The following is a 27,990-nucleotide window of genomic DNA, read 5'->3' as shown; positions in this document are numbered from 1 at the left end:
AGTAACAACTCAATAAGGTGACCAATTTGCCTTGACAATTTTATTTTGATCAAGACAACGCTCTGCAATGTACAGCAGAACATTTAACGAATTACATTCTATAGGCAATTGCAAAATAACCATATCTGAATTAATTCTCTTTACAACCTTTTAATAAACTTGTCTCTGTATTAATACAATTGTGGCTCTTTTTACACACAAACACAGTATGTCCATCAGACATCTTTAGAAAGAGCGATCAAGTTTTATCCACTCACAATTTCTCCTCTCTTTCTAATACAAGATCTTCACATGTTATTTTGTCTACAGTGTACAGTACTCATTTATTAAATAGGCTGTGGGAGTTTTCAATGCACGACTGGGGTCTGGTCAGGAACAGTGGAGAGTCGAACATCATCATGGGGTAAAAAGTGTCCTGCACACATTTCATTTCAGTGTCTCTCTAAGAACCGAAAGGGAACATATGCACTCACAAAGCCTGAAATATACTTGACTTATATTTTCATAGCTCAGAACTTTTTATAAATCCTTTGATGTTGGATCAATGATCAGGAAATTGAAGCAAAGACTCAAACAAAAGATTGTGTATCCAAATCTTGAGAGTCTACATAAAAACTCCAGTGTTTCGCAGCAGCGGTCATCTCAAGGGGTACAATCCATTCCCATGAAAATGAATTGTTAGGATAGAATAAAATCCATGTCTTACATCTCAGTCAATCAGTTGATGTTGTTCCAAACCATTACAGTATTACCATTGAAAGACGTGATGCAAAATGTAGTACTGAGTAATGAACGGAAATCTAAAATGAAGCATCAGATTTCTCCAATATGCAACACTGTTTTCAGTCAGACAGAAAACATTCATATTTCAAGCCCTTGTTGCTCCAAATGAATCCAAAGATGGTCCAAAAGTGACATGGTCCAATGAATTTTGGTATATAAAAATAATACAACAGCCAGCCAAGAAAAAAAAGACTATAATTTAGTCCAATAAAGATATGAGGAAGGATTTGACTGTTGATGTTGAACCCAGAATGCTGTTTTTTCCTAATACAGATATTCCTCTCACGTAAATGTACCAAACATTACGTTCAGTGTTCAGTCTGGCAGCCAATGGGCTGTCGGTCTTCAGTAGTAACTGTGTCCCGTTGGGTTTGGTCAAAGGGTTGACCTACCTGCCGAATATGGTCTCATATTCCATAAGAATAAGCTCAACGATCTGATTCTGATAGACCATGTGCACGGCCATATTTGCCGTCTCTACCTCTGGGCGTAGAAGCGTTGGGCCGAACACGATAGCTACACTCTGCGTGGTCATCCTGTTTTCGTCGACATGTTGGATTACTCTACAGAGAGAGAGAGAGAGTGTTGTGTGCAAACTAATCATTTCCATTTATGTTTATGTGCCTTCTACAGTACATTGTTCTCTCCTTTTATACTCACTTCTTCAAGTGCTTGAAGAGCGCCTGTATGGTGTCGTGGTTTGGCCGTGGCAGTTGCTTCATCAGATCTTTAAATGCTTGAACTTTCTGCCTATAATCCATCATTTCTACAAAGAAACACACGACAGTGTTAGATGAGTGTGAGCATCTCCCTCTAAACACCATTGTTAAATACTGATCTCCACTCACTGATAGCGGAGATGAAGTTGTTGAAGAAAGCGTAGGGGAATAGAGGTTCTGGCAGCTCACGGAAAAACATCTTCAGGGCTCCAGTGGTCACGTGAATGTCCTCCCATTTACTGTCCTCTAAATCCACTTTTTCATCTGTATTTATGTAGATCAAAGTGATGAAAATAATCATCTCTTTTTATCATACATATGAGTAATCGGTTAAGTATAAATCAGTATGGGTGTAAAAGGTAGCATGATGTACCATGATTAACAGCAAATCTCAGTTTTTGTATAATGGCCAAATTTCCACTGACTCTGTACAAACCATCCACTCCTAACCCTAGAAGAGGTGAGAAAGAGACAAAAACAATGACAAGCATTACAAACCTTTGGAAAGCATGTTAGCATGCAGTTCACAGCAGTGAGTATCAACTCATCCAGTTTATTTGCACATCAATACTGTGATATTAAGCAGTCATTTTACTTAAATTGATTCATTATAGTTTTTTATATTTCAAATATTTCTATATTTACTGTTTTCACTTTCATTTTAAAGTTTAAGTCATTTTTATTTGTTAAATTTGTATTTTTTATGTTTATTTAGTTTTAGTTATTTTACTTCAAGTTAAACTGAGTAAAGTTGGCTTGGTAACTGCAGAAATGAAACAAGTTTAATAATTTGTTTATATTTTATTTCAGTTAATGTTTATTTCATTTTAAGTAGTGACCATTTAAATTGTTATAGTTTTAGGTAACTATGACAAACCATTTTTTAAAAATGGAAAATAATGTGCATTATTATTATTATTGACTGCACAATCTTTTCCATTTTGTGGATACGTTTTCTGGCATTTTTGAAGGTAAGAAATATTCAAGGCCTTATTAATATTTTGAAAAAAGTAAAAAAAATGAAATTAATAATAACTAAACATACTGTAGAATCAATGACAGCACTAAATTATCCAGGAAATAACAGTGGGAAAGAAAGCAGATGAATAGATCGACTACTACAACAATCATGTATACAGAGATATTAAGATGTTTACATGGAATTTGATGTGCATGTAAACTTAGCCAGTGATGAGGGTTAAAAAAAAAAAATTGTAATTCAAGTTTTAGTAAGAATAAACATTCAAAGCTGGGGTAAAAGCAAATTTAAGATTTAGATGTAGACAATATTCAGCTGCACATGGGATGAAGAGAAGTGTACCGTTCTTCTCCACCTGCTCAATGCACATCGAGACAAAGAGAGGGACGGTGGTACTTTCTCTCTGACAAAGACTGCTCAAACTGGAGCCAAACACCTGATCTACACAGAGAGAAACAAACAATAAAACAGTCTTTGAATTTGTCCAATAACTCTGTTCACTCCGTTTTGTGTGTATATGTACATGTACCTTTAATGTAACCCTTGTCTTTGACGGCCTGTAAAGTGGGTCTGCCTGTGAGGAGCTTCATCAGCTTGGTCTTCTTCTTCTGTTCTGCATTATCCATGCTTACTGATTTCTTAATATCTAAAAGCATTATGGAAAGAGAAGTCTATTTAAACAACACTACTCCAGGTGCACTTGGCTGAATGATGTGAGTGGGCTTTATTATAAATAAATCACCCACTGCTGATTGACTCATGCATTTTTATTCTTATTAGAGAACTGTGTTGTTAGCTTAGCAATACACTAAAAAGCTGCCGAAGTTCTGAAACAGTTCAACAGAATCATTCACACAGACACATGCACACCTCTGCTCTTCTTGGAGTTTCTTTGCTCTTTTTCTTTGTCATGTTTCTCAGTGTCAGGAGATTCCAGCATGTCTTCCTCAATGGCCTCATCAGACTCCCAAGCCTGCAACACAAAATGCACAAACAAGAAATCAGAATAATTACAGGGCCGAGGTAATGCAAGTGAAGCCGTATAGAAGCGTGATCTTACATATGTGTGTATGGCTTCAGTCAAAGCCTTGTGCCACTCATTCATGAGGCTCTCATGATCAGACTGCAAGAGGAGCTCCATGCCGTGTCGAGTCTTCAACTAGACACATGAAAACAACAAAATTAAACAACAATATTTGTCACACAATTAATCAGGTTTAGACATCAAGCTGTTCACCACAGCATCGGCCAAGCTCTGTGCAAAAAGGACAGGATTATCCACTGCATGACCTTAATAACAGTTCAACGTTCATATCTCTTTCAACCAAATCAAACCGTGAGAGAATTAGGTGAACCACTTTCCAACCAGCTTTTTACCTCTAGAACATTTTTCTTGCTGGATTTGTCTTTAGTTGCCCAGTCCACTGATCCTCCTTTGAGTTCCACACTGAACTCCAGCTTCTGGTCTCTTCCAAACTGTTGAGAAAAGAATGAACACATAAAACATACACACCAGACATATAAAACTGAGCATATCACATAAGCTACTGATGATTTTCTCTCAGCACTGAACTGTCGCTCACCCAACCAGTCCCGCCTCCTTGGCCCTTATTAAATAGTAGAGAAGAACCCTGCAAAACTGTCCAATAGGAGGTCCAGTTCTTCCTGTGGGCATGACAAAAGGCAAACAAACAAAAAAAATATCAGCACAGCACAGTTAAACATTTGTTTGATCTGTCAAATGAATGGGATCATTCCCTCCCTGCTTGCTTTTACTTACCTGACCTTCTTTCCATGTTCAGTGATTTTAGTCATGTTTAAAGTGCCACATTTCTCTGACGGCTAGAACAGAGAAACAGATGTGAGAAGAGAGACAGAAGACAAACTTAAATGAACAAACTACAATAAAAGTGGCCACAGAATCAAGTTCAGAACAGAGTCAGAAGAAACCTAACTTTGTCTAGTCGCAACAGAGGCTGAACCACCATAAGAGAGAAATTACCACACATAAGCATAGTGATGCTTTAGGCCTGTTTGCAGTATGCCATATTGCATTCCGTTCTTCAGTATTCAGTAAAGAAGCAACACAACAGACGCAACCAGTAAATCAACCTTATAAAATGGATCGTTTTAAAATCTGATTGGATGAGTTGCATTCAAACCACATGCAAATCTGCAGACACCTGTGATCACACATCCATTTAATTCTGTATCATTGCACAAAACTGACTTTCTTTTATACTTTGCTAATGTAATCACTTTTAAAACAAAAAAAGTTTTGTCATATTGGTGTGGCATTCTAAATGCATTGATCCATTAGAGGTCGTCCAGTGATTTAACCATCCATAACCACTAAAGCACTCCACTTCACAATGAGCCTATCCAACACCCTTAAACCCTTAATGCTTAGAGTCCTCGTGGACTATTGATTTATTCTAAAACCCACACCACAAGCAAGCACACATAATAGCTCAGCAGTAAGAGAGGAGTGAAAGTAGGGCAGGGCAAGGAGAAGAGAGGGATGATGCTGATACTAACAGAGTGAGGGGGTTTAGGAGAGGAGGGACAGGAGGAGTCTGAGTCAGGTGAGCCAGTTTTGGTGTCCTATACAGGAAAACAACAAACCAAATGACTCATGTACAATTTTATCAACACCTGTAATAATCAGGAAAAGTAATCCACAGTTATCAATAGTCATCAATCACTGTACCCTTTAATTCGGATCAATAACAGCCAAGATTTAATCCAGACAACATTATATACAATATATACCTCCATTTCAGGGGAAGACAGGATAGTCTATTCTTTGCCGGAAGTCTTAAAGTAAAAATCACCCATTCTAAAACTAGACAGGACTTACTGATCATTTAATCAAAGAATGGGATTAATCACACAAGTGTAAACAATTCTCAAATCATTAAAGAGTTCATTCAAAAATATACATATACAGCTGTCATCAGCTCAACTATATTCTGCTCAAAACCATCCACCGAAGACAAAAGGTTGTGAACAACATCAGCGTGTGTACATGATTGACAGTTGAAATTTAATCGTGAACAATTCCTTTAAGAATAATATGTGTCTCTGGACAACAAAACATGGCTGCACAATCAATGGAATTTCTAATCGCGATTACAATTATGGATGCCACAATTACAAAATATCTTTATGGAACACGATCTTTACTTAATATGCTACTGATTTTTTGGCATAAAAGAAAAATTGATAATTTTTGCCCATACAATGTATTTTTGGCTGTTGCTACAAATATACCCGTGTTTCTTATGGCTGGTTTTGTAGTCCAGGGTGACATATATTCATGTGCAATTTCTCATGAAGTTCAAACACATATTGTACAGTATTCGTGAAGAAATCACTGTATATAGTGAAATGAGCTGCAGTGGGTGAGAGGGTGCATGCAATCATCTCAGACGATGTGATTGGTTGCTGGGATATAGAGGTGAGGCAACACTGACTTGTGGCCTATAAGGGGGGGAGCGGAGGGTGCTTTTGCGGTGCGGGGGTAAAGTTCGCCGGTCCTTGACGGATTTCTGTTTTAACTTCAGTCAAACATAAGCACATGTAAACATCATATCCCAAATCAGGATGGGAGCAATTTACATTAATTTAAAGAAAGGTACAGTGTTCATTTTAACCAGACCAGCATTTGACAGTGCTTGTAAATAATCACCCCTAAGCAGTTTCATTATGACACTTATGAATTATTTAAATCATAGTCAAGCTTTTAATGTATTTAAATTATTAAATAAATAATAAAAATATATACAGATATTACAAGCAGACGTTAGAAGCTTGTAGTAAAACTTGAAGAAGAAATAGAAATAGCAGTTAGATGAACTAAAATATCAGCCGTTTCAGCCATTAGCTTAAGCACTGGGTGAAACATATTCATAATAAACTGAAAAATAAGAGTCTAACCACTAATTAAAACGCTTTGATTATTGGTTTCATTAAACTTGCCATTTGAATTTAATTTGAGCAGTTCCATTACGCATGTTGTCATTGCCTCATGTGCAATATTATGATGCCTATTTGTATGCATATGCATGTGTACCTTGTCATTGGACTCGTGCAAATATACGCTGTGTCTCGTCCTGATAGGAATGGAATCGGGCATTCTTCGGTCAAGACTACGAGTTTTGTGCGCATCTCCTGGTAGCAGAGCGGTGTGGTTAGACTAAAATAGGTGGAACAAGAAAATGCAAGATTATTAGGACTGGAAATGAGTAATTTCAGGGAAACAAACTGAAATACTCTCAAAACGTGTACATGCACACACAGACACACACTTTCAATTAAGCACTGCACAGGGCACTGACACTAGGATTAGTAGGTTTTAATAAACCAAATTGAACGAGATTTCTGGGATTTCCTGACTAAATATTTTAATGCTGGTAAGCACCTGAATCTGTTGTCTCACCTGTGATTTAAGACCGATTTTAGGAAGCTCCCACTCAGATCTGGAGCCATCTGCACTGTAGTAATACAGCCGGCCTCGCTCGTCTTTGTGTTTCAACCACTATATACATATACAAAACAAAGCCTTGTAAGGCAGGTTCTGGTTTCACTTGGATTTGATTCCTTTTCCTTCACAAAGGCATATCTAAAGGCACCTTTCCACTGTCTCCAACAGTCAATTACAATTGCCGCATTTCACCTCATATTGACAAAGTAAAATTAATGTATGAATATATATTGACGATTAACGTATTAGTGCAAAAATATTTGTAATTCTCTCCATGCGCGTATAGTTTTGATTAAAATACTTGTTGTAGCTCAAATATTTCATATAATGAAGTTAAATTAGAAAATTTCACATTCACATTCAACACAGCTACTCTCCATGGGACTTCCAATCTGTTGGAAACTGTTTGTCGGAGACAGTCAGTAAAAAGGTGCCTTTACAGAATGCAACAGAAAGGAAGTTTTTAAAACGAATGCATAAAAACTTAATAGACATGACGAGGGGTTAAAAAAAAAGCGAATTGTTTATTGAAAAGTTAGTCGTTTCTCCATTTGTGAGCTTAGTAAGATGAAGAAAACAAAATGTCAACCATGAAAACACACTGAGTTTTTCTTTGTACCTTCTCATTAGTATAGTCAGACACATAGAGAGTGTGTCCATGCTCATCCATTTCCTCAGACCAGCCTCTAGGGGGCGAACCGTACTGGCTGTCTGATTGGCTGCTCTGACAGTTTTCCTCCGATGACAGAACCTTCACCCGGCCAATCACACAAAAGCAAGACGAGTAGAAAGAAATATAGAGAAAAAGTAAAAGCGCTAATTCAGAGAGGCAGACAAGAAAAAGAGAGATGAGAAATAAATCACCAGTCAGTCAATCAACCCTTCACCCACCAGATAGAGAAAATCAATTACCCAGAATCCTTTGCATGCATAAAAATATACAGCTTAGGTTGATAAAGTCTGAGTTGAGCTATCCCATCATGCATTTACCAAGACCATGATGGGGTTTAGATATCCAATCATGCATTTACCAAGAAAAAAGCTAATACATGCGTGTGTGTTTGTGCATGCATGTATCACTGTCTATTGTGTTGAGTGTAATCTGAGGGTGTTGTGTGTGTACCTCAGTGTCAGTCATGTCTCGTTTCTCCTCTTTCCTGGTGAGGCTGTCCCGTGCCCGTGGGGGTTTCCAGGTCTTTTCCTGTGTGCTGCGGTTGTAGTAGAAGTGTCTGCCATTCTGGTCTTTGTGAGTCTCCCAGTCGCCATTGGTGTGGAGTGGAGAGGAGGACGGCAGTGGAGGAGTGGAGGACTGAGAGATCTTCAGGTCCTGTAGGTTTGTGTAGACAGGAGAGTCAGGCCTGCCCTGCCCTGAACCTAAAATCTGCATTTCGAGAGAGAGAGACAATCGCTGTTAGAAATGGTTGATATAGCACAAATAATCAAAGTAAACTCAAATTGTAATAAGCTTGTGTTTAAATAAACTTAATTAACTATTATTTAATGCAGTGGTCCTCAATTCCAGTCCTCGCACCCCCCAGCTCTGCATATTTTGTATTTCTCTTTTTGTTAACACAACTGATTTAGATAATCATTAAAACCACTCATTAAAAGTGAGCTCAGTGCATGAATTGTGTTCCAATTGTCATGGTGCCTACACAGTGTTCATTGCTCCCTACTCCCTAAACAGGGGAAATCTGTTAAAGTTTTCACTTCTGAACATTCATTCACGGAATTGCGCTGCACAATGTCTTCACACACGGACAATTGTGACATCATATAGCCTACCTCTGTTAATAAATACAATTTAAATTTCAATGCACTTTGAATGGAAAATATACGTTTGCTTCAAACGGGAATCATAGCAGAATATCCTGTGATGTCAACTTCGAAGGGCACTTATGTTCGAATAGAACAAAACGTCTGAAGCATATATGGAGCATATATATATATATATATTTAAAATCAACTTATTCTGCTACTTACAGGCTCAATTATTGTGGCTTCATATGAAAATACCAGCTTAAACATGTTATTGTATAGAAACAATACAAAAACTGTACAGAAAACAAACCACACTGACTTTGAAATACAATTATACCCTAAAATGTATTATATGATACATCATCACATGCACACTGATTTTTCTCCATGTCAAAATTCCTGTTATCCAACCTGTTAAAGTTTCTGTTTTTCCAGATTTTTGACATATTTTCTCATTTGAGTAAAGACCGAAAAAGTGGTTTTATGTCATCTCAACTTTTGATGCATCCCTACTCCTCACAGGAGCTGATAAGAATAGTATTTTCTTCATGAGGGACATTATAAGACTAGAATGATAGATAGGGTCACAGTCAGAGAGAGAAACATGGGATAGATTAGAGAGAAAGTGAGACTGTCCTTCATACCTGAAACTTATTTATAGAAGAACCTGAACAACCACATTCCAGATCCTGGCAACACACAACTGAACGCACACTTACTTTACCACCAGGCCTCTCAACAAGATTAGATTAAAGGCATAAAAACTAAATAATCTGGTTAATGAGGAAAACTGCACAATAAAGCACAAAGTACAGGGAAAAGCACTGAATAAAATTAGAAATCTCTAGTCCTACCAAATACTGAAACAGAGAGAGCTAAAGAGAAATGGAGGAAGTAAACGAAATGTCCAAACAGTGTACTCTACGGCTTGTCATTCAATCAAACCTGTTACACAACAGCCCCATGGGTAATTTAATTATGACTAAGCACATTAAACTAAGTGTGTGTCAGAGAGAAAGCTCTCTTGATATATTTGCAAAGCCGAAGGTTTTTTTTGTTTGTTTGTTTTTTATAAATAATAATATAAGTGAAATGAACCAGTCCAGTCCTAGCTTCCAAAGCCAAAGAATCCCAGCATGCATCACTGCATCATCTGAAACAGGGTATTGAGCTCACATAAATATGTGCATGGTGAATCTGGATGGCACTTAACAGTTTAAGCCACAGAGGATAATGGCATCAGATTACAGATATGGGCTAAAGCACAAAAACACAAGCTAATGGTGTGGTGTGATCAAACTCAGATGTTTAAGGTCAATGAGAGAGGAAAAAAACAAACCTATACCCAAATAAATAATCATGTGATCACAATGATATCATAATGACTTCATATTCAAGACTTCATCAACAACTGTACTGAAAATTAAAGTAATGGCAGTCTGTGTCAGAGAGAAAGAGGCTTCATAGCTAATTATAGTTAACAATCATGAGCACTAATTTCAGGCTGCTGAGGACAACAGGCTCATAGCAGTAATGAAGTGTTGGCAAGACGATGCCACAAAATCAATGTTTCAATTATCTTTGGCTCTTTAATTAATACCATTGTGCACTAAACATTCATTAAATATAATCACAGGTTAACAGCTAATATAAGAAGCAAATTTCCATAACTAATGAAAAACATTCACGTAATAGTGAATGCTAACAATGTCACACCACTGACAACTAATAGTAATACTGGCAGTAGCTAATCTCTTACTAAAACCGGACCCAGCCAATTACACCGTCTCACATACGCTGTGGGTGGGATTATGTAATGGCTTGGAGAAAGAGAAAACATAAAAAAAAAAAATGTATTTAAAACAAAACCACTGAAAGTGTTTTGTGTCCAAATAAGTGTGTGATGGTACAGCCTGGGGCAAAGAAAACAAAAATCATCCAACTAGTTTCCACAATGGAAACTCATCAATAAAGCATTTTACATACACTGCATAACGATCAGGAGACAAAAATATAACAAAAACAACAATAGAAACCCAAACAAACGAGTAATATATAAACACAAACATATGATCACAAACATACACAAAGAATAGCACATCAAGAGAGAACCACATTTTTTGTTTAAACTTTAAAGAAATAGTTCATCCAAACATTAATTGATAGTCTTGTATCCATAATATTGCTTTTTCCAGTGAAAAAATCTTCTTATCTGCATCAGGAGAGAAATATAACCAGATCAAGCTTCTGACTTCATAAGATGTTAATTGATGAACTGGAGTCATGTGGATCATTGTGATGCATTTATCAGCTGTTTAACCTATCTTTCTGATAGAACCCATTCACTAGAGAGGTTTCATAGTTGAGCAAATTAAGTAATGCCAAATTTGTCCTTAAATGGTCCATTTTTAGGAGAACGATGCCTTTAACAAACCTGACCTGATAATTCAAAACAAAATTAGATCTTCAAAGGGAAAGCATCAAGAAACCAGCTTGATGAGAGATGTGTAGAAAGAGCCAACAGGTGGCGCAGTGCTGCATGTGTGTATGTGAATCCTCAAGATTAAGAGCTGAGACCTAGGCCTTCAGATAAAATATAACACATGACTCCTCACAAAAAAATTGACCTGCAGGTTTGATTTTATATGCAACAGCAAAGAAACTACATGGATTATATTTGTAGTATTTACACACTAAATCCATACTGCAAACTCTGGTATAACAGCATTTCTTACATTTAGAAGCTTCAAGTCATTATTTTATTTATTTATTTTTTTCAATTGGAGCCAAAAGAAGAATAGGATACAGCACTGGATTATGTGTATGTGAGCGAGTAGAAGACTGCTGGAATGAGGAAGCGTAAGTGAAGTTGCAGCATGTCAGAACAGAATCCTTTTCAAGCAGGAGAGCAAAGCTAACTCCGTTTCTCCCTCGTTACCTCTTACTACCTCTCGTAGCCCCCACTTCTTTCTCTACCTCTATATAAAGAAAAACTCCCTCTATTTCTCTTTTTATGACCTCTATAACTCCCTCTCTTAGCCTTTCTAACCCTATTCTAACTCTTACTATCATTAAACATATATGCATAGCATTTATGGCTAAGCTGAAGAAACAAGAGGGAAATTAAATTAGGAAAAAAACAATGCTAAATATGTACTTAAACTGTTAGAAATAAACAAATAAAAGATAAGAATTATATTACAATCAGAGCATTTTGAAATGTAAGACTCATTCTTCCACTATTTCAACTTCACACGGTCATCATTCCCCCACTCCACAGCTCAGTCTCTGACATGAGGAGACTCCACACCTCAAATCAGCAGAACACTCTGTGCAAACATGCCCTAAAGACACAGACGTGTGTGTTTCTGTGCCGCTCTCTAATAGGCATGCACCCAAAACACAATAGAATGAGGGAATTAAAGATGTTCAAAAGAAGAAAAAGAATGAGAGTAAAGAGGAAGAAAATCATTTGAATAACACCCTCAAAATACTGTAAACCAAAGTCTAAATCATACTGAAATATCTATAGCCAATCCAGCCTCAAAATGCAAACCAAAGCCTCCCAGCATGCATCAGCAGGAGGAGACATAATCTGTTAATCTAATAGTGTCTCGAGTAGCTCTTCTTATTTTGTCACATAAGGGTCTTTTGTGGGTAACAAATGCAAAGATTCCTTATGCTTTTGCTCTCTATAAATAAACCCTCTGTGACCACACAGACACACACAACCAGTCAGTCACTACTGACCAGCACTAGAAAGCTCCTCGCCTTATGAGGAGTAATCCTACATTTGTGAGTGTCCTCTGTGCCAAGAATGATGGGACAGATTATTAGTTGTCCACTGATATTGGTTTTTAGATAGCCGATGCCGATATCTTGGAAAGCAGGGACGTTGACAGCAGATATAAACCGATATAATTTGTAAAAAAAAAAATATATATTAATATTTAAGAAATCTGAAATAATTTGACAATGGATTAAAAAAAAATAAACATACCTATACCTTAAGATAAAGGTATTGTTCACAAATAAGTGAACAAAATATTTAATAAAAATATAATTAAATAGGAAGTAAACACTGTAACCAACAGGGCACTTAGTATTTTGGAAAGTTTGTGTGCATTGAGAATCATATTTTTCCAAATAAAGCCAAGGTAACACATTTTACATACAGCACACAGAGAAAATAACATTAATATGACAGCGGACAAATGCATAAATCACAGCAAAATTTGAAATCATGAGTTTAAAGTTTAAAGCATTCAATTAATACAAACCGACCATCACACAGAGAACACGCGCTCATGCTGGATAAAATGGAACACTTCACAAGATCTCACAGCTTTATTCGACGAAATTTGCAAGGTTTGTGATAATAAATGTTCATTTGACAAAGATTTGTTTAGATGATATAAATGTGTATTTGCTTAATGCTGATGGCAAACAAGAAAGTATTATAATGTTTGCCAACTACTTATAATATAAAAGCAATCGTTATAATACTTTTTTGTATACATTAATTCCTTTGTTTAACCGTTCAATCTGATTATTAGACAGGCTTCTATCTGTATTAGGGGTGAACAAGAGGGAGGAATGTGAGCACTGTGTTTGCTCAGGTGCCTCAAAAACAAAGCAGAAAAGCTTATCGGCCGATAGCGATATTTGCAAATTGCCAAATATCGGCAGATATATTAACCTTGGCAATATATCGGTCAACCACTACATATTACGCCGTGGAGTCCTCCTTATAGTGAACCTCGTCTTGAAGCTAACTAGCACTCTAAAAATGAAAAAATGTCTTTTGAACCTAAACAGTACTTGAGTATGCAAGTTTGTACTGAATATGATCACATGTACTGTCCCCTTGGGAGCAGCAAGCTTTGAAGTCAGGTTAAAGTCAGAGAGAATATACTGAAAATATAGCTCAGGCTGCACCATGTGAAAAAAACCTTGGGCAAGACGTTCTAAAATACTTGATGACATCATAAAACACACCCTGTTGACACAAAAACAAGTAGTGGAAAGCGGATATAGACAAACTGAAGTCTTATTCTGGTCAATATAACAATAATATACCAGCATATAAAGTGCTTGCTCATGAAATGTTGGAGCAGGTGAATGGCTGCCTTGACAACACTCAAGTAAACAAACAAAAACAAACAAAAAACAAGTGGAAGTGGTCAAATTTTGTTTTCATTCAAAATTAAATACTTATTAGGTATCTTAAAGGGCAAGTCAATTGACTCAGTGGCCATCTTAGAAATTTGTGCAGCTATTTTCAGCCATGCAAGTACAGCTTATATCTAATTAAATACAATTAAATTTCTCTTGTAAATTGTTGTACCAGTATTTTTTTCTCTGTTATATACAGTCTCTGGTCTATCATTCAAATGGGTCAGTATTATTTTTTTCTTAAGAAATAAATAGTTTCAGTCAGAAAATATGCATTAAATAGATTTTTTTTAAATAACAGTAAAGATCATTATTAATATTCTATAACATTTTAATGATATAATATAAAATATTAAATATTATTGGTTTTATCATTGAAAAGCACCAAAAATCAACATATTAGAATGATTTCTGAAGTATTATGTGACACTTTAGAACATAGTAATTATGCTGAATGTAAATTCGGCTTTGCATCATAGGAATAAAGACTTTTTTTAGTTATTTTAAAATGTAATGATATAATTCACAATCTTACTGTTTTACTGTATTTTGATCAAACAAATGTAGACTTGATATCCTAAGAGACCTCTTTTTAAATATATATATATATATATATATATATATATATATATATATATATATATATATATATATATATATATATATATATATAAAGTAAAACTGATAAAATACACCCTGACTCTGAAATTGCTTGGAGCCAGCCAATCAAACTGAAGCTTGTGACTTTGATAACTCTCTCGCCATTTTTGTCTGCAATATGCATCAGCTGAGATCAAATCTGTGGCTGAGACTGCAAAAATCCCATTTTAAAGATGATACAACACCAGTTATCAGAAACTCAGCATGCAAATCGAGTGCTGACTCCACTCATCTGTGTAACAAGATTTCATTACACAAAATCAACCCCGTGCAGGGATACACAAAGCTTCTAATAGCTCCGTTAGAATTTTTTGTAGCATCGAAAATACATTTTGGTCCAAAAATAGCAAAAACTACGATTTCTTCTTTCTTCTTTCAAATCTTTCATTCGTTATCTGGCTCAGCTCTGTGTTCATCTTCAGTTCTCTCTTCACAGAAGTTCAGTCAGTGTACTGTTTGAATAAATGAATTACTCCGGGATATTGGTTTGTTTTAACTCAGAGGGAATGTCAGCCACATTAAAAAAAAGTTAACAGCTTAAGTCATTTGTGGATTAATGCTTATTGGAGATGCAAACCATTTCAAATGATAAAATTCGATTTGGTGTACTGGTTCAAGAAGATCCATTTACATTGAGTGATTCATTCGCAAACCGGATATCACTAAACTGCAGTGAACGCGCTCACAACAGACACAGAAGAGAAGACAATGCTGAATAAAGGCGTCGTTTTTTGTTATTTTTGGACCAAAATGTATTTTCCATGTTTCAAAATTTTCTAACTCACCCTATGATGTCACATTGACTACTTTGATGATGTTTTTCTTACCTTTCTGGACACGGACAGTATACCGTGCACACAGTTTCAATGGAGGGATTGAGAGCTCTCAGACTAAATCTAAAATATCTTAAAATATGTGGAACTGTGTTCCAAAGATGAATGGAGGTCTGAGGTCTGACGAACATGAGGGTGAGTTATTAATGACATCATTTTCCTTTTTGGGTGAACTAACCAAGTTAAAGCCTTGATCACACAGCAGCCTTATAAAAGCAGAAATTGAATTTGCATTAGAATGCTGTCTATTTGTATAGTTTTGTCAGGGGACAATTACACAAAAACAAACTTTCACAACCTGCACAAAAATGTTAAATAAAGCTGTTGCAGCAATGATAATGATCCATGTTTACAGTGAAATGTATTAACAGTAGCTACCGTACAGTATTGGCATTATAGTATTATATAAGCTTCAGGCCAATAGGCCCATGGAGCAGTTGAACACTGACATTCAGTCGACAGAGCAAACAGATTAAAACAGCTTATGCGTTTCATCTGCATCCTGATCAGAGGAATCAGAAGTCATACTGTTTTTTACAATCACATCATTACAGTTGTGTAAAAAGCAAAGACAAAAACACACACTAAAGCCAAAGCTTGGTAATACTGTGTGTTTTAGCTTGCTTGTGTGGAGATGTGTGTATATGCCAAGTGCATGCTTTCTTAAATTGTGTGTGTTCTTGATGCAGTGTCTGTGCGTTTCTCAGGCCAGCTGTCCACTGAACTGTTATGTAGCAAAGCTTATGTAATACAGCAATGCACATCACCCACATGCACATCCTGGTCACATCAGCATGTAACGGTAGCGCAAGACAATAATACAAGCACATCATGTTCTGGCTTTGCTTATTTCTGTGAAAGCTGCTGTTCGTGTGAATGTTTATACAGCGACCTGTGTAAACATTTGTGTTGCACATGCAAGCTCAACTGCATTTACAAGGCTAGAGAGAACAGAATCCATCATAAACAATAAGTTGTCTACTGTTTGTGCCAATAATTAGAGGAATAGTTTACCCAAAAATGACAATTCTGACGTTCTTTTGTGCAAGACAAAAGAAAAGAATGTGATTGTAAAAGAAAAGACTTTGAGGAAATATAATACTTTCACACTGGACTCCATTGACTTTCACTTTATAGACAAAAATATCTTCCAAATAAGATATAAAGTCATAGAGGTTCTGAAACACATGAGTAAACAATAACATAATTGTCATGATTGGCTGTGTAAACCTTTAAATATATGTGTAAGACAGGAAAGAAAGAAATGAGAACAAAGAGAGAGAGAGAAAACTATTTTTAAGTATAGCTGTGATAAATGCAGAAATTGTGTTTGTGTAAGTATTCGTGCACTGCCAAGCGTGGTGTAAACACATGTATGAGTGTCTCTCTTACCGTTTCCTCTGGGTACATGGTGTCTCCGCAGTGCTGCTTAGTGCAGAATATCCTATAACGGGAGACGCAGCAGCAAGTGACATTGAACTGAGCTGGATGCAGGATGCTAGAGCCAGTGCAGAGCGCTAATACACACGCACACAAACACAGAGCATCACTCTCCTCACCCCCTCCCATCCAACACCATCACGTCATGCTGAACTGTCCCGCTCTCTTTCTGTTCTCAGAGAGATTAAGCAAAACTTCATATGATCAAAGACAATCCTTCTGTTTATACACACAGAAGGAACTACAGACAGAGTTTTCATCTCTTTCTCTCAGGAGAGTGAGATATATGGGTATGTCCTCCATGTTCCTGCAGGTGACCTTTGGTCGCACACATTAACAGACACACTTACACAAACAGAACACGCCTAGCTCGGTTTTAAAGAGTCTTTATCTATGGCATATTGAAGACTACTGAAATTCCATGATGGCAAGACCCTTATTTTGATTTGAGGATTTCTGATGTTTACAGGCAGGCCATAACCAGGGGATGGGAACAGGTTGGCATTTAGACAGTATTTACAGTGTGACGGAAAATGTGAAATTTGTAGAGAGATTTTGCTATACAATTAAAACAACAGAGGGGGACAAATCCTAAACAAGCCAAAATAAGTTACATATGCAGCAAATATATACTACCATTTAAAGGTTTGGGACTGGTAATATTTTAATGTTTATCAAATACATCTCTTATTATGGAGGTTGCATTTAATGAATGAAAATTACAGTAAAAACAGTCATATTGGGAAGTATTATTATTATTTAAAACAACTGTTTTCTATTTGAATATATTTTAAAAGGAACATTTATTGCTGTGATGCAAAACTGAATTTTTAATACCCATTAATCGTCTCCAACATCACATGATCCTTCAGAAATCATTCCAATATGCTTATTTGCTGCTCAAGAATAATGTCTTATCAATTGCTGCTTAATATTTTTGTGAAAAGTTCGATATATGTGTTTTAGGATTATCTGACAAATATAAAGTTTAACAGCATTTATTTAAAAGGTCTATACTGTCCTTGTTAATTTTTTTTCAGTGCTAGTGTATCTGTGTGAGTGAATATTAAAAACAAAGCATTCACGCCACCCTACACATGCCATTATGACACATCAGCAAATATTTTGCTGTTTAGCAGAAATGCTGTGATGACACAGCAGAAGCATGAGACAGAAAAACAGTGGGAGGAGATGACAAAAATAAGAGCTTTAGGGAAAGAAGGGAATGTGACTGTGAGAGAGAGAAAGAGAGATAGAGGATGAAAGAGTCCAATACAGTTTACACTAGGGCTGAACGATATGGACAAAATTTCATATCTCGAATTTCATGCCAGATATCTCGATATACAATACGATATGACTACGTGTTCTTTTGCTAAGCACGACCTGCACAACACGTCACTCTGGTTTATATCGTTTTTTCTGAATCCAAAATACTTCCAAATTATGGAAGATGATTTATGTTTTGGCACCAAGTCGGATTCTGCACTGCCACCGGCCGCATAATCTCCCGCACTCATTTTCTTTCTTTCTAATTTATCCACCGTCTCTGTACAGTGTGCATAGACGTTGGAACAGGGGGTGCTGGGGGGGCGTCCGCTCTGTCAGAAAATATATTGTTTTTAAGCCTTTCGCACGTACGATCACACAGGTAATCAGTCTAGGCTGGTCCCTGGAGCGTACGATCAAGTGCATCACATGATCAACTGCTAAATTCAAATGTTGAATTTGGCCAGAGACAGGCGCGCTCGGAGCTGTCATATATCACAACTTTTGTTTATTTTAGGTTTCAAACATATAAATTCACATAAGTACTAAAAAAACAATACATTTAGAGTTTGTAAAATACACACTGATGTCTATGGAAGAGGTAATAATAATCCTTTCCATTATAATTCGACACGTTTTATTCATATCAGATACACATTGTGTAAGTAACTTCAGTGTTTACATATTCTATTCCCAGTTCACCAGCCACTTACTTTTAAGTATTTCGGGAGAAGTGGATGAATTCACGTGTTGTAAACATAGAGCTTGTAAATCCAACAGATCCGATTCTCTGAACTGCGTCTGCGGCACAAACTAACACGGCGGCGCCCATCGCGCATACAGCTCAACTAACGCGATCGCTATAAAGGTGTTTAAACAACAATATACTTCCACTTGCATGTATTTGACAATCGGAATATCAGATATTTCATGCCATAACTAACACATTTGTGAATATTCTGAATAAAAAAGGAAAAATGACATAAAAGCAGATCATCATTCATTCAGCGCTGTTGCTGCTGCGGTGTGTCACGTGACAAGCAATGACGCGTCACCATGGAAATGCCGACCCCCCCTCTCGTGTGTGCGCGCTGGCTTTAGCGGTGCATTCAAGGGCACTCGTAAAACTGTTTGTTGTGACTACCAGAGTTGTATGCAGGGCGAGCGCGGAGAGGGGAAATCTATATCGTCTATATCGTTGCTTTTTTCGATATTAATATCTTGAAAGTTCATATCTAGATATAGATACGATAGCGATATATCGTTCAGCACTAGTTTACACACAGGACTGTGTTTAAAGAATGAACATGTCTACGTGTTTGTGTGTATCAAACAGATTGTCTGTCAGCTTTTCTTAAATCTCATTTCAAATACCAGAAAATTTGCCAATTAAACTCATCTAAATGTTTCATATTTTTTTTAGGTCAAAATACATTCTCTACACCTAGTTTATTGCTCATTGACCACCATAAGTGTGCCATACATGAGTTTATCTCTCAAAAAGTGTAAACACTGAGCCTCCCAGGCACCAGAAAAACATTTAGAGCAGCCTGCTAAGATCCAGTCACTTTTAGACCAACCAATAGCAAGAGTCTGAGGCACAGCTACTGTAACAGGCTGATCCAGATGGTGTTGTCACACCGGCTACACATTGATAATGTAATACATTGGAAAATATTTCCAGACTGGGTTGCAGAAATGCAAGCTAAATTTTAAGACTCGCCAAAATTCACAGATAGAAAATGGGTTAAAAAAAGGTAATCATTGACAGTATTTTTACGAGGAATTTGATCAAGTATTCAGCATTTAATTGAGACACTACGTATACTTGTGGAGCTTCTTTTCAACAGCTAAGTTAAAGTCAAGTTTTGCTGCACGTTACCTCTTTACTGTCAAGCACCAGATAAAATAGTAAGATATTGTGTTATAGGGTGATGAGTGTAAAAAGTGTTTGCAAACAAGCTTTATGTTTGAAATTTTGCTAGTTGACACTAATAGCACAGAATCTGAATAACATCACCTTTAATGAGTGGGTATATAAGTGATTCTCACCTGTAGGTTATCTGTTGAACCACTGCTGAGATCATCCCCGGATTCTGAATCATTTCGGTTCTTATCCAAGCCGCCTCCCTCTCTGGCAAACTCTTCATGAATTTCATCTTTTTCCAGTCCTCTACTGCTCTTCTCTAACTCTTTATCTTTCTCTCCATCTCCTTTGTGACTTGGGGACTCGGCTCTTGAACGAGGAAGTGAGCCAGGTGAAGAGTTCATTTGTGTGGGGGGCATCAGCGCTGTCGGGCTGCCCGGGCTGCCTCTGTCATCCCTAGGCGGCAGTAAAGCAATTCCAGAGGGCGAGGGACACGGGCTCTTCTTGTTGTCATCTGGCCGCTGAATCTCCAGGCCAGATGGTCGAATGGGTCCAGTCCCCCCTCGTCCTGCTGCATTGAGGGGTTTGGGAGGGGGCATGAGAGCACGTCGCACCTCCCGCACATACTGCGCTGGGACATAGAAGGGTTTAGTGGCCTCATCCTTGCGCACCTGCCACCAGTCTTCGTTGGTCTTCTTCAAAAGCAGGTAACGTTCCCCCTGTTTAATGGTGATCAAACGGTCTTTGGATTTGTAATCATAGTCATACTCCACCTCTATGTACGTCTGACCTGGAGCTACTGGGCGGTCCGCCATTGCTGTCAGAGGTCAAAGGTCAATGGCAGGAGGAGAGGAGCATGGTAATGTGTGTTGGGTTGATATGGAATCAGCTAAACAAGAAAGAAAGACAAGGGGGCATTTTATCAGAAATATCAATGACTGGTGACTGTGTTTATTTATTTATTGTTTATACCTTTATTTAACCAGTAAGTCTCATTGAGATTAAAATCTTTTTTACAAGAGAGAGCTGGCCAAGGGAGCAGCCATACAGTAAGACAACATTTTAAAATGCAACAAATACACATTGAAACAATATTTAAACATAATATCCTCTCAATAAAAACAATCACAAACCTCCATTACCAATCTCCTGATGATGCCTTTAAATTCATCAATTTAGATCTTTCAGCAAATTATTCAATGCCCAGGGTGAATAATACGAATAGGTTTTCCCCAGTTCAGTACAAACTCGGAAAACAATAAAAACCAAACACTTGGAAGAGCGTAGATGGTAACTGCCAGAACTACTAAATGAGGCTGGCAGTTTACCTAACATTGTTTTATAGTTAAAAATGTACCAGTGTAATTTACCAGTCAATTTTGTGATTTCAATTTTAATCACGATTTTGACACACACAGACATGCTTTACAGTCATAAATGCATTCAGTATAAATTTGAAACATATTTCCAAAAGAAAACCAATGAAAGCTTTATCAAAAAGTTGTAATAGGTCTCTAGAACAGACTTAAGTCAAAATAATCACTAAGTAAAGATGTCAAACAAAATCTAGACATATGGCAAAAGATTATAATAAAAAAATAAAATAATTTTTTACTTTTTTTTGTGTAATGCATTGGTCATAGAGCTCACTGTAGTGGTGCCTCAGGTGTTATATGTTTTGCCCAATATATTTATTGCCCAAGGTTCACACGTACTCCGTCTACTGTGTGTATACAGTAAGTTATGTGTACGCGGTTCAGAAGCAGCAACGAGAGCACATTATTGTAATGCGAAAGCACATTAAAATAATGCATGAGCGGATAGATGCAGACGCACACAGATTCCCTTTTCTCTGTTAAAAAAAAACAGATGCGCGTGCTCAGATCATTGACTGTATAAGGCTCAGATACTCGCTGCCTTAAAATGTGTCTTCTCTCGCTCAAGCTATGTCCTTCCTGTGCACTCACAACTCTCTCTGTGCTGATGCGCAAGATATTAAATCTTTTCGCACATTTCTATTTATAACCTTTTCTGTTCTCATCTTTTTACTGCGTGCAGTGTGAACGTTCTGTTCCATTTACATGGGCTCAAAAAAAAAGGCTACACATCACAGACAGAGTGTGTGAACCTGGAGTTAGGCATATGCCCAGTCTGCTCTGTTCTCGCGCTCCACTTAGTAACACTGCATCCTGATTGGTTCAGATAACATACTGCAGGAGGTCGGGGCTGAGGAAAATCGTGCTATAAAGCGATTTAGAAATCGCGCACACTCAAATCACGATTTTATTTCAATTTTGATTAATCACACAGCCCTAGTTGCAATTAAGGATTTGGTCTTGTTGCTACATTAAGAAGTTGCACAAGGTTTAAGGTGTCACACCGCTTTAAAACGAATACCAGTGTTTATTTTTCTTATTATATGAATTTTTTAAATACAGCAAAACAGGTGTCATTTAAATAATGTTCAGAAAGTGTCTGAGAGGGGTCTCTTTTCACAGTGGTGAGGACACAAAACTTAAGCTGAATAACTAGTAGAACGTGATGACACAGAAGAACTCATCCACCACACATATCCACCGCTTGCTGCCATCAGCTCCCATGCCTCACACACACAAGCGGGACTTCAGCACTACATTTAGCGACTTTCAGATACTTTTAGCAGCTTTTTTCAATAGAATATATATACTGACAAACCTAACTACTTTTTTTGGAAAAACTTTAGATATGATTACGTTTGAAAATGTCACCAGTGCTGCCCCACGAGCGTGAGGTCTGACTCTCCCAGCAGCACAGTGTCGTCTCTCTCTGTGTCTGTTCTGTGTAGTGAGTGGCAGAGAAGCATCGCTTTCAGCTGGCCGTACCACAGCCGACTTGTCAATAAATGAGCACAAAACAGCGTTTCCAAGCACCTGTTGCTTACTGACTGTTTGGAATTCTAAATGTGATTATGAATGAATTCTAAATGTGATTATGAACAAGATATTCTAATTGTCAGAGAACTACGGCTCTGTGTAGAGAATTCTGATCAATCTGAAAGCATGTGATGGAGATTTACTACTTATCACAGGACTGGCTTTACTGACAAAATGCGAGTACATTCACATTGTTTCCACACACATTCATGATAATGTTTTAATTTGTCATGTTTAATTATATGGAAAGGATCTGTGTAACGTAGTAGATATATGAATTCAGCAGGTGGTTGGTTCAGGGTATTTTTTGGTAACTTGGCTTCTCCAAAATGTAACAATGCTCTTTGCTGTTACACTGTACACAAACTGTAAAATTCAGATTTTTTTCTTTCATATGTCCTTATATCATTTGGTTCTTTGGTATACTTTTGGAGTTACTAAGTGTCCTTTTTTGGAAAGACATCTAAATTTATCTTGAAAAAAAGCTTGCAGACAATACAGATTTTTGAGAATCACTCTTCAATCTTTTGATTTACTTTGCTGGATATAGAAATTATGATGACAAAATAAATATTAAAAACAAGATAAATGGTCTGTGCTTAATTTCTGTGCTAAGTGTGTGTTTAATTGCAATTTATCACAAAAAAAGATGTGATTAATTAGATTAAAAATGTTAATCGATTGACAGCCATAATAAAAACATTAAAGGTCCCATGATGTGGTTTTTTTCCTTTTTTTAAATGCTTTTTTAATTTTTCCTGAGGTGTACTTATATTGTTAGTATAATTTTTACATTTAAAATTTAGAAATAAAAGCCATTTTTATATCCTGATTTTATTCGTCTAGCTTGAATGCTCTTTTTGAAGGGGCGTGTCTGCTGTGAGAATCAGAGTAAACAACAACTGTTGTGGTTGGCTGACATCTGTGCATTCAAAATGCGTATTACATGTGGAACCCCTCTAAAATAACTTTTACTATGTTTTTTTTTTTTTACTATTACAACTGTCGAGATTAACGAATCGTGGAAGAGTTAATTATAGCATCATTTTTTTATATTTCCCCATCACATGAAAGGCTGCAGTGATGAGCATCAAGTAGACAAGAGTCTGTGTTTATTGCGTGAATGCAGTGACCTCGTCATTGCAATGCATTTTCTCTCACAAAACGCTTTCACCACAACTAACAGCAAACACAATATCGACATGAATACAGTAAGAGCTTCGTTGTGCAACATAACAGCATCATTCATTATATTGGCCATTTGTGCAGATATACTCGCAATGTGTGACAGCTCCGAACAAAATAAAGGCATTCTTTGATCAATCTCTGAAACGTTAGTTAAATCACAATTTATTATTTAACGGCACTTCTACTGTTTAAATGCCCCCACATGTCTATGTGACTGTGTGTTAAGATTTGCATAACACCACCCAATGTATAGGCAAAGAAAGAAGCTTTAAATGTTATTCTTTCTGAAGTATTGTTGCTACTGCAGCCATGTCATGGAGATGCTGTGTGTTTCATGCGAAAGCAAAAATACTTTGTTTAGTCTTCCAAAAGAGGACATAACTAGAAATCAGTGGTTAAGCTTACAACACTGTTCCAGAACAGGTCAAACCAAATATTTATGTGTGTGCAACACATTTTAAAGAGGACTGTTTCCTGATCCTGAGAGAGTAGCCCACAATGCCGGCTTTTCTGACTCACAGCAGGTAAGTATATTTTCACATTTAAAGAATTTGCCACTGATGATTCAAACTCGAGTTCTGAGCAGTGTAGAGTGCCGCTTGTTGTTTGTTGTTTCTCCAATCACAAACGGAGACATGGTTTTATGTTTATGGAGCGCGATGCAACACAATGCATAAAAAGACAGTATAAGTCATTATAATCCGTAATTATGTCCCCACTGGAAGCTAAAAATGGCTCGTTTCTAATGGGTTTTATTGTTTTTGTCTTGTAGCGCTGGGACATGGCATCACAGTATGGTAAGGGGCGTAACATTTCTGTCACACACTTGAGATATTCAATCACAACGCCCTGGATAGTGCAGCAATGATTTTGCTAACACTCACTAATGAGTCTGTCACATTACTGATACTATGTTAATACATTTACATTCATTTTTCTACATGACTATGCTGGGACAATTGCAATAACAGTGTTCTTAATAATGTTAATGCTTGGTAACATACTGTAATTTATTTGTTCAGACACTAAACAGGACATTTTATGTAATATATTAAAGGAAATGCTCTTTGGCAATAACCAACTGCAAAAGCCAAAACTGATTTTATGTTTACATAAAAATAATAATAATAATAATAATAAAAATATAATAAAACTCTTAACAAAATTGGCTGAACTTTCTTTGCACAACTGATTGTTCAGGGGTCTTTCTGTCCTCTTAAATAAAGCACAGCATCAAAAGAAATCTCTGATACCCCATGCTGGCATGCTGCTTAACCAGAGACAGCTGACCTAAGCAACTAAACACTGGCTTACACAAGCCTGATCCAATGAGTGATGACATCAGGAAGAATAAATCCTGCGGTAAAGTGTCTGAGAATGGGATTTTGGGATGCAGACAGATAAAGAAAGAAAAAGAAAAGAAATGGTTCCTACATTTTTGACCAATTAATTTTTGTGACTTTTTCCAAACATTTTAGTAATTCATGATTATTCATGATTACTATATCTTTGAATATAAAGGAAACAACAATTCTCAAACACAATTTCTAGCCAACAAAATAATTAGGCAAATTATAAACCCTGCATGTGACAATTTTAAAACTATTTTTTTGTTTCTACATTACTTTTCCAAGTTTCCCATGACCTTGGGAAACCTGGAGAAAGATCAAAGCTTTCTTTTATGTTTTTGGACTAGAATACCGACCAAGTTTCATTCACAAGGTATTTTTATTTGTCATGGGAAAACCTTTATAGAATGACAAGAATGCCAATGAGCACAAAGCCAATATTCCAGTTAACCAAATAAATAAATAATGCACAAAATTTAAAGACAATGTAAGAGCAAAGCATGTGACAAAAGCTCCACCCACCCAAACACACACACACACACACAGACACAGACAGAGAGAGAGAGAGAGAGAGAGATCATTATCTCCAACACAATCACTCACATACTGCTTCCCTGTCAACATGACTGTTGAAAGTGCTGTTATATAGATTTTAATCCAGGATTTAAACTCTGTAAAGCCGTTTAACTTCAGTGTTAAACTGCTTGGCAGAAGATATAAACTAACACTTTACAATATGCTGTTGACAATTATCGTTTCCCCCATGTACGTGAAATTTCCTTGCCGTTTTACGTATGACATAAATCTGTATCATGTCATATACACACAAACAATGACACATCAATGTCAAATGTCACGAAATTAGCTTTCCCTGTCAAACATATTCCAACTGACAAAACAAAACAGAGGTTCCCCAAAATATTTGTAAAAAATAAATTTACGTTACAAAAAAAATGTAACGTTAAATTATAAAAACATCAGGACGCTAAAGGAAAGATATTTAATCTGAGGTGGGAATCCTTCCTTCAGGTGAGCACCACACTTTAAAACACACCTGTGTAAGGTTAACATTTCAAATTAAACTTTCAATTGTAATTTTCTCAACAAATTCAGCGATAAAGATTGTATAAATAGTTTTCTCCAGTGAGAAGAGGTGAGTTAGTTAATGTTAGACCTGAGGGAACAGGTTCGCTCTCATTCCTACCTGCTAACCAGCTAACACGTTTACAAAATCCGTAAACCCGATTAAACACCTATAATTGTTTCTATTTCCACGGGTTACCGACAGATGAACGTACCTGACGAGATATTCCAGGTGTTTCGTGGGCTAGGGCTTAAGAAAATGACCAGTTTGGCGTTCATCGGTCTTGCTGGGCAGTTGAGCGTCGAAGTTCCTTCCTGAGCCGCGGCGCGAGCGAACTCCTCCGGCACGCTCGCGCCCACTTTCCCCACGAGCGCGCTTACGGGCCGGTGCCTGGGTGAACTCACCGTGTCACGGTAATCTGACGCCACCGTGAGGCTACAAAAATTAAGACAGCAGGTATTCAGATGTTAGAAGAATTTAATAGATATAACTAACTATTCTGTTCTGTTCTGACACTTCCTCGTTCCAGATCTTGAGGGGAAATTACTTCTTACACACATAAAAAAAAAATCTTGATTACCAGTGCTAAATAAAACTACATATCACAATGTAGGCTACTATACAAAGAACAAAAATAGAATAGAGACTAAAAATAAATAAATAAAACAACACAAACATCCTGACACTGGTGATTGTGAATTTTACATATGCCATAATATATTTTGTAATTAATAGTTAACACTTTATAAAAAAGAAGTGCAGAGAATCTGTAGTATCACAGTCTGCTCAAAATAATCTGCAAGAGCAAAGGTTACTCATACATTTCCTCCTGTTTGAACTTTATTCCATCCAGCACACTTACCTTTACTGTCATAAAATATTAATCTATTTTCCTCCTGCTCAGTCTGGCAGTGAAATTTTGTCTTATGTTTCTTTGTGCTTTAATTTTTCTGTTGAAGAAATTCTTGTTTACTGAACTGTTATATAAAATCAACATCACATTTGTAATCATGCTGCTTTTTGGTGGAAAAAACGTCAGTCTTAGCGTGATACTGATAACTATATGAAATGATATAAATATATACATTTCTGGACCCATATCTAGAATTTTGTTATCATTCTAAATGCATTTTAGTAAACTGAATCATGCAGTGAAAGAACCCACACTGGTCTAACCTAGATTTCCTAGCTAAACTTTAGTTAACATACAGGCTGCATCCTGAATTACCTTCATCTGGCCAATTTCTGAAGGCAGCATAGATGTAACTTTTGCTGCCTTTGATATCCCACAATCCTCTGCAATGCATTCTGTGACAGTTAAGCCAAAAAATAAAGATGCCATCTAAAAGTTGCAGTCTGTGGTCAGTTTGTGCGTAAATCTATGTTTTTGAACAACATTTTCCACTTTGATGTTATTTCTAGTGAGAAATGAATATTGCAGTAATGAAATATCCGCTTAGTTATCACCAAAGCTCTCTATATTTT

General features: G+C 36.8%; 1 protein-coding gene across 7 annotated transcripts; it reads right to left on the bottom strand.

The window, feature by feature from the left end:
• Positions 1-24: 24 nt before the first annotated feature.
• On the bottom strand, positions 25-26,931 carry arhgap12a (Rho GTPase activating protein 12a). 7 transcript variants are annotated; one of them, XM_052547824.1, is made up of 19 exons: positions 26,720-26,931; positions 20,158-20,861; positions 8,091-8,348; positions 7,587-7,718; positions 6,923-7,021; positions 6,557-6,679; positions 5,958-6,041; positions 5,020-5,085; positions 4,262-4,323; positions 4,065-4,146; positions 3,859-3,957; positions 3,542-3,640; positions 3,352-3,454; positions 3,011-3,127; positions 2,824-2,922; positions 1,876-1,953; positions 1,632-1,766; positions 1,444-1,549; positions 25-1,346 (listed from the first exon to the last, which is right to left on the bottom strand). In XM_052547824.1, exons 2-19 carry the CDS (start codon positions 20,785-20,787, stop codon positions 1,172-1,174), a joined length of 2,547 nt encoding a protein of 848 aa, XP_052403784.1. In that variant the 5' UTR covers positions 20,788-20,861; positions 26,720-26,931; the 3' UTR covers positions 25-1,171. The 7 variants fall into 7 exon arrangements, with proteins under 7 accessions (XP_052403784.1, XP_052403785.1, XP_052403787.1 ...); XM_052547825.1 differs by lacking the exon at positions 5,958-6,041 and having other exon boundaries at positions 26,720-26,930; XM_052547827.1 differs by lacking the exons at positions 5,020-5,085; positions 5,958-6,041 and having other exon boundaries at positions 26,720-26,930.
• Positions 26,932-27,990: the final 1,059 nt, after the last annotated feature.

The sequence above is a fragment of the Carassius gibelio genome, chromosome B2, assembly GCF_023724105.1.
Source record: "Carassius gibelio isolate Cgi1373 ecotype wild population from Czech Republic chromosome B2, carGib1.2-hapl.c, whole genome shotgun sequence".
NCBI classification, from domain to species: Eukaryota; Metazoa; Chordata; class Actinopteri; order Cypriniformes; family Cyprinidae; genus Carassius; species Carassius gibelio.
The sequence above is the reverse complement of the archived record's forward strand: the minus strand, read 5'-3'. Positions and strand labels throughout refer to the sequence as shown.

What these genes read in the sequence shown, in the direction of transcription:
- arhgap12a (XM_052547824.1), bottom strand. Translation starts at nt 20,787, where the DNA reads ATGGCGGACCGCCCAGTAGCTCCAGGTCAGACGTACATAGAGGTGGAG. An exon ending in AAATCGGTCTTAAATCACAG is followed by an intron (nt 6,680 to 6,922) that starts GTGAGACAACAG and finishes CACCTATTTTAG; the next exon opens with TCTAACCACACCGCTCTGCT. An exon ending in TGAGCAGGTGGAGAAGAACG is followed by an intron (nt 1,954 to 2,823) that starts GTACACTTCTCT and finishes CACCTCTTCTAG; the next exon opens with GGTTAGGAGTGGATGGTTTG.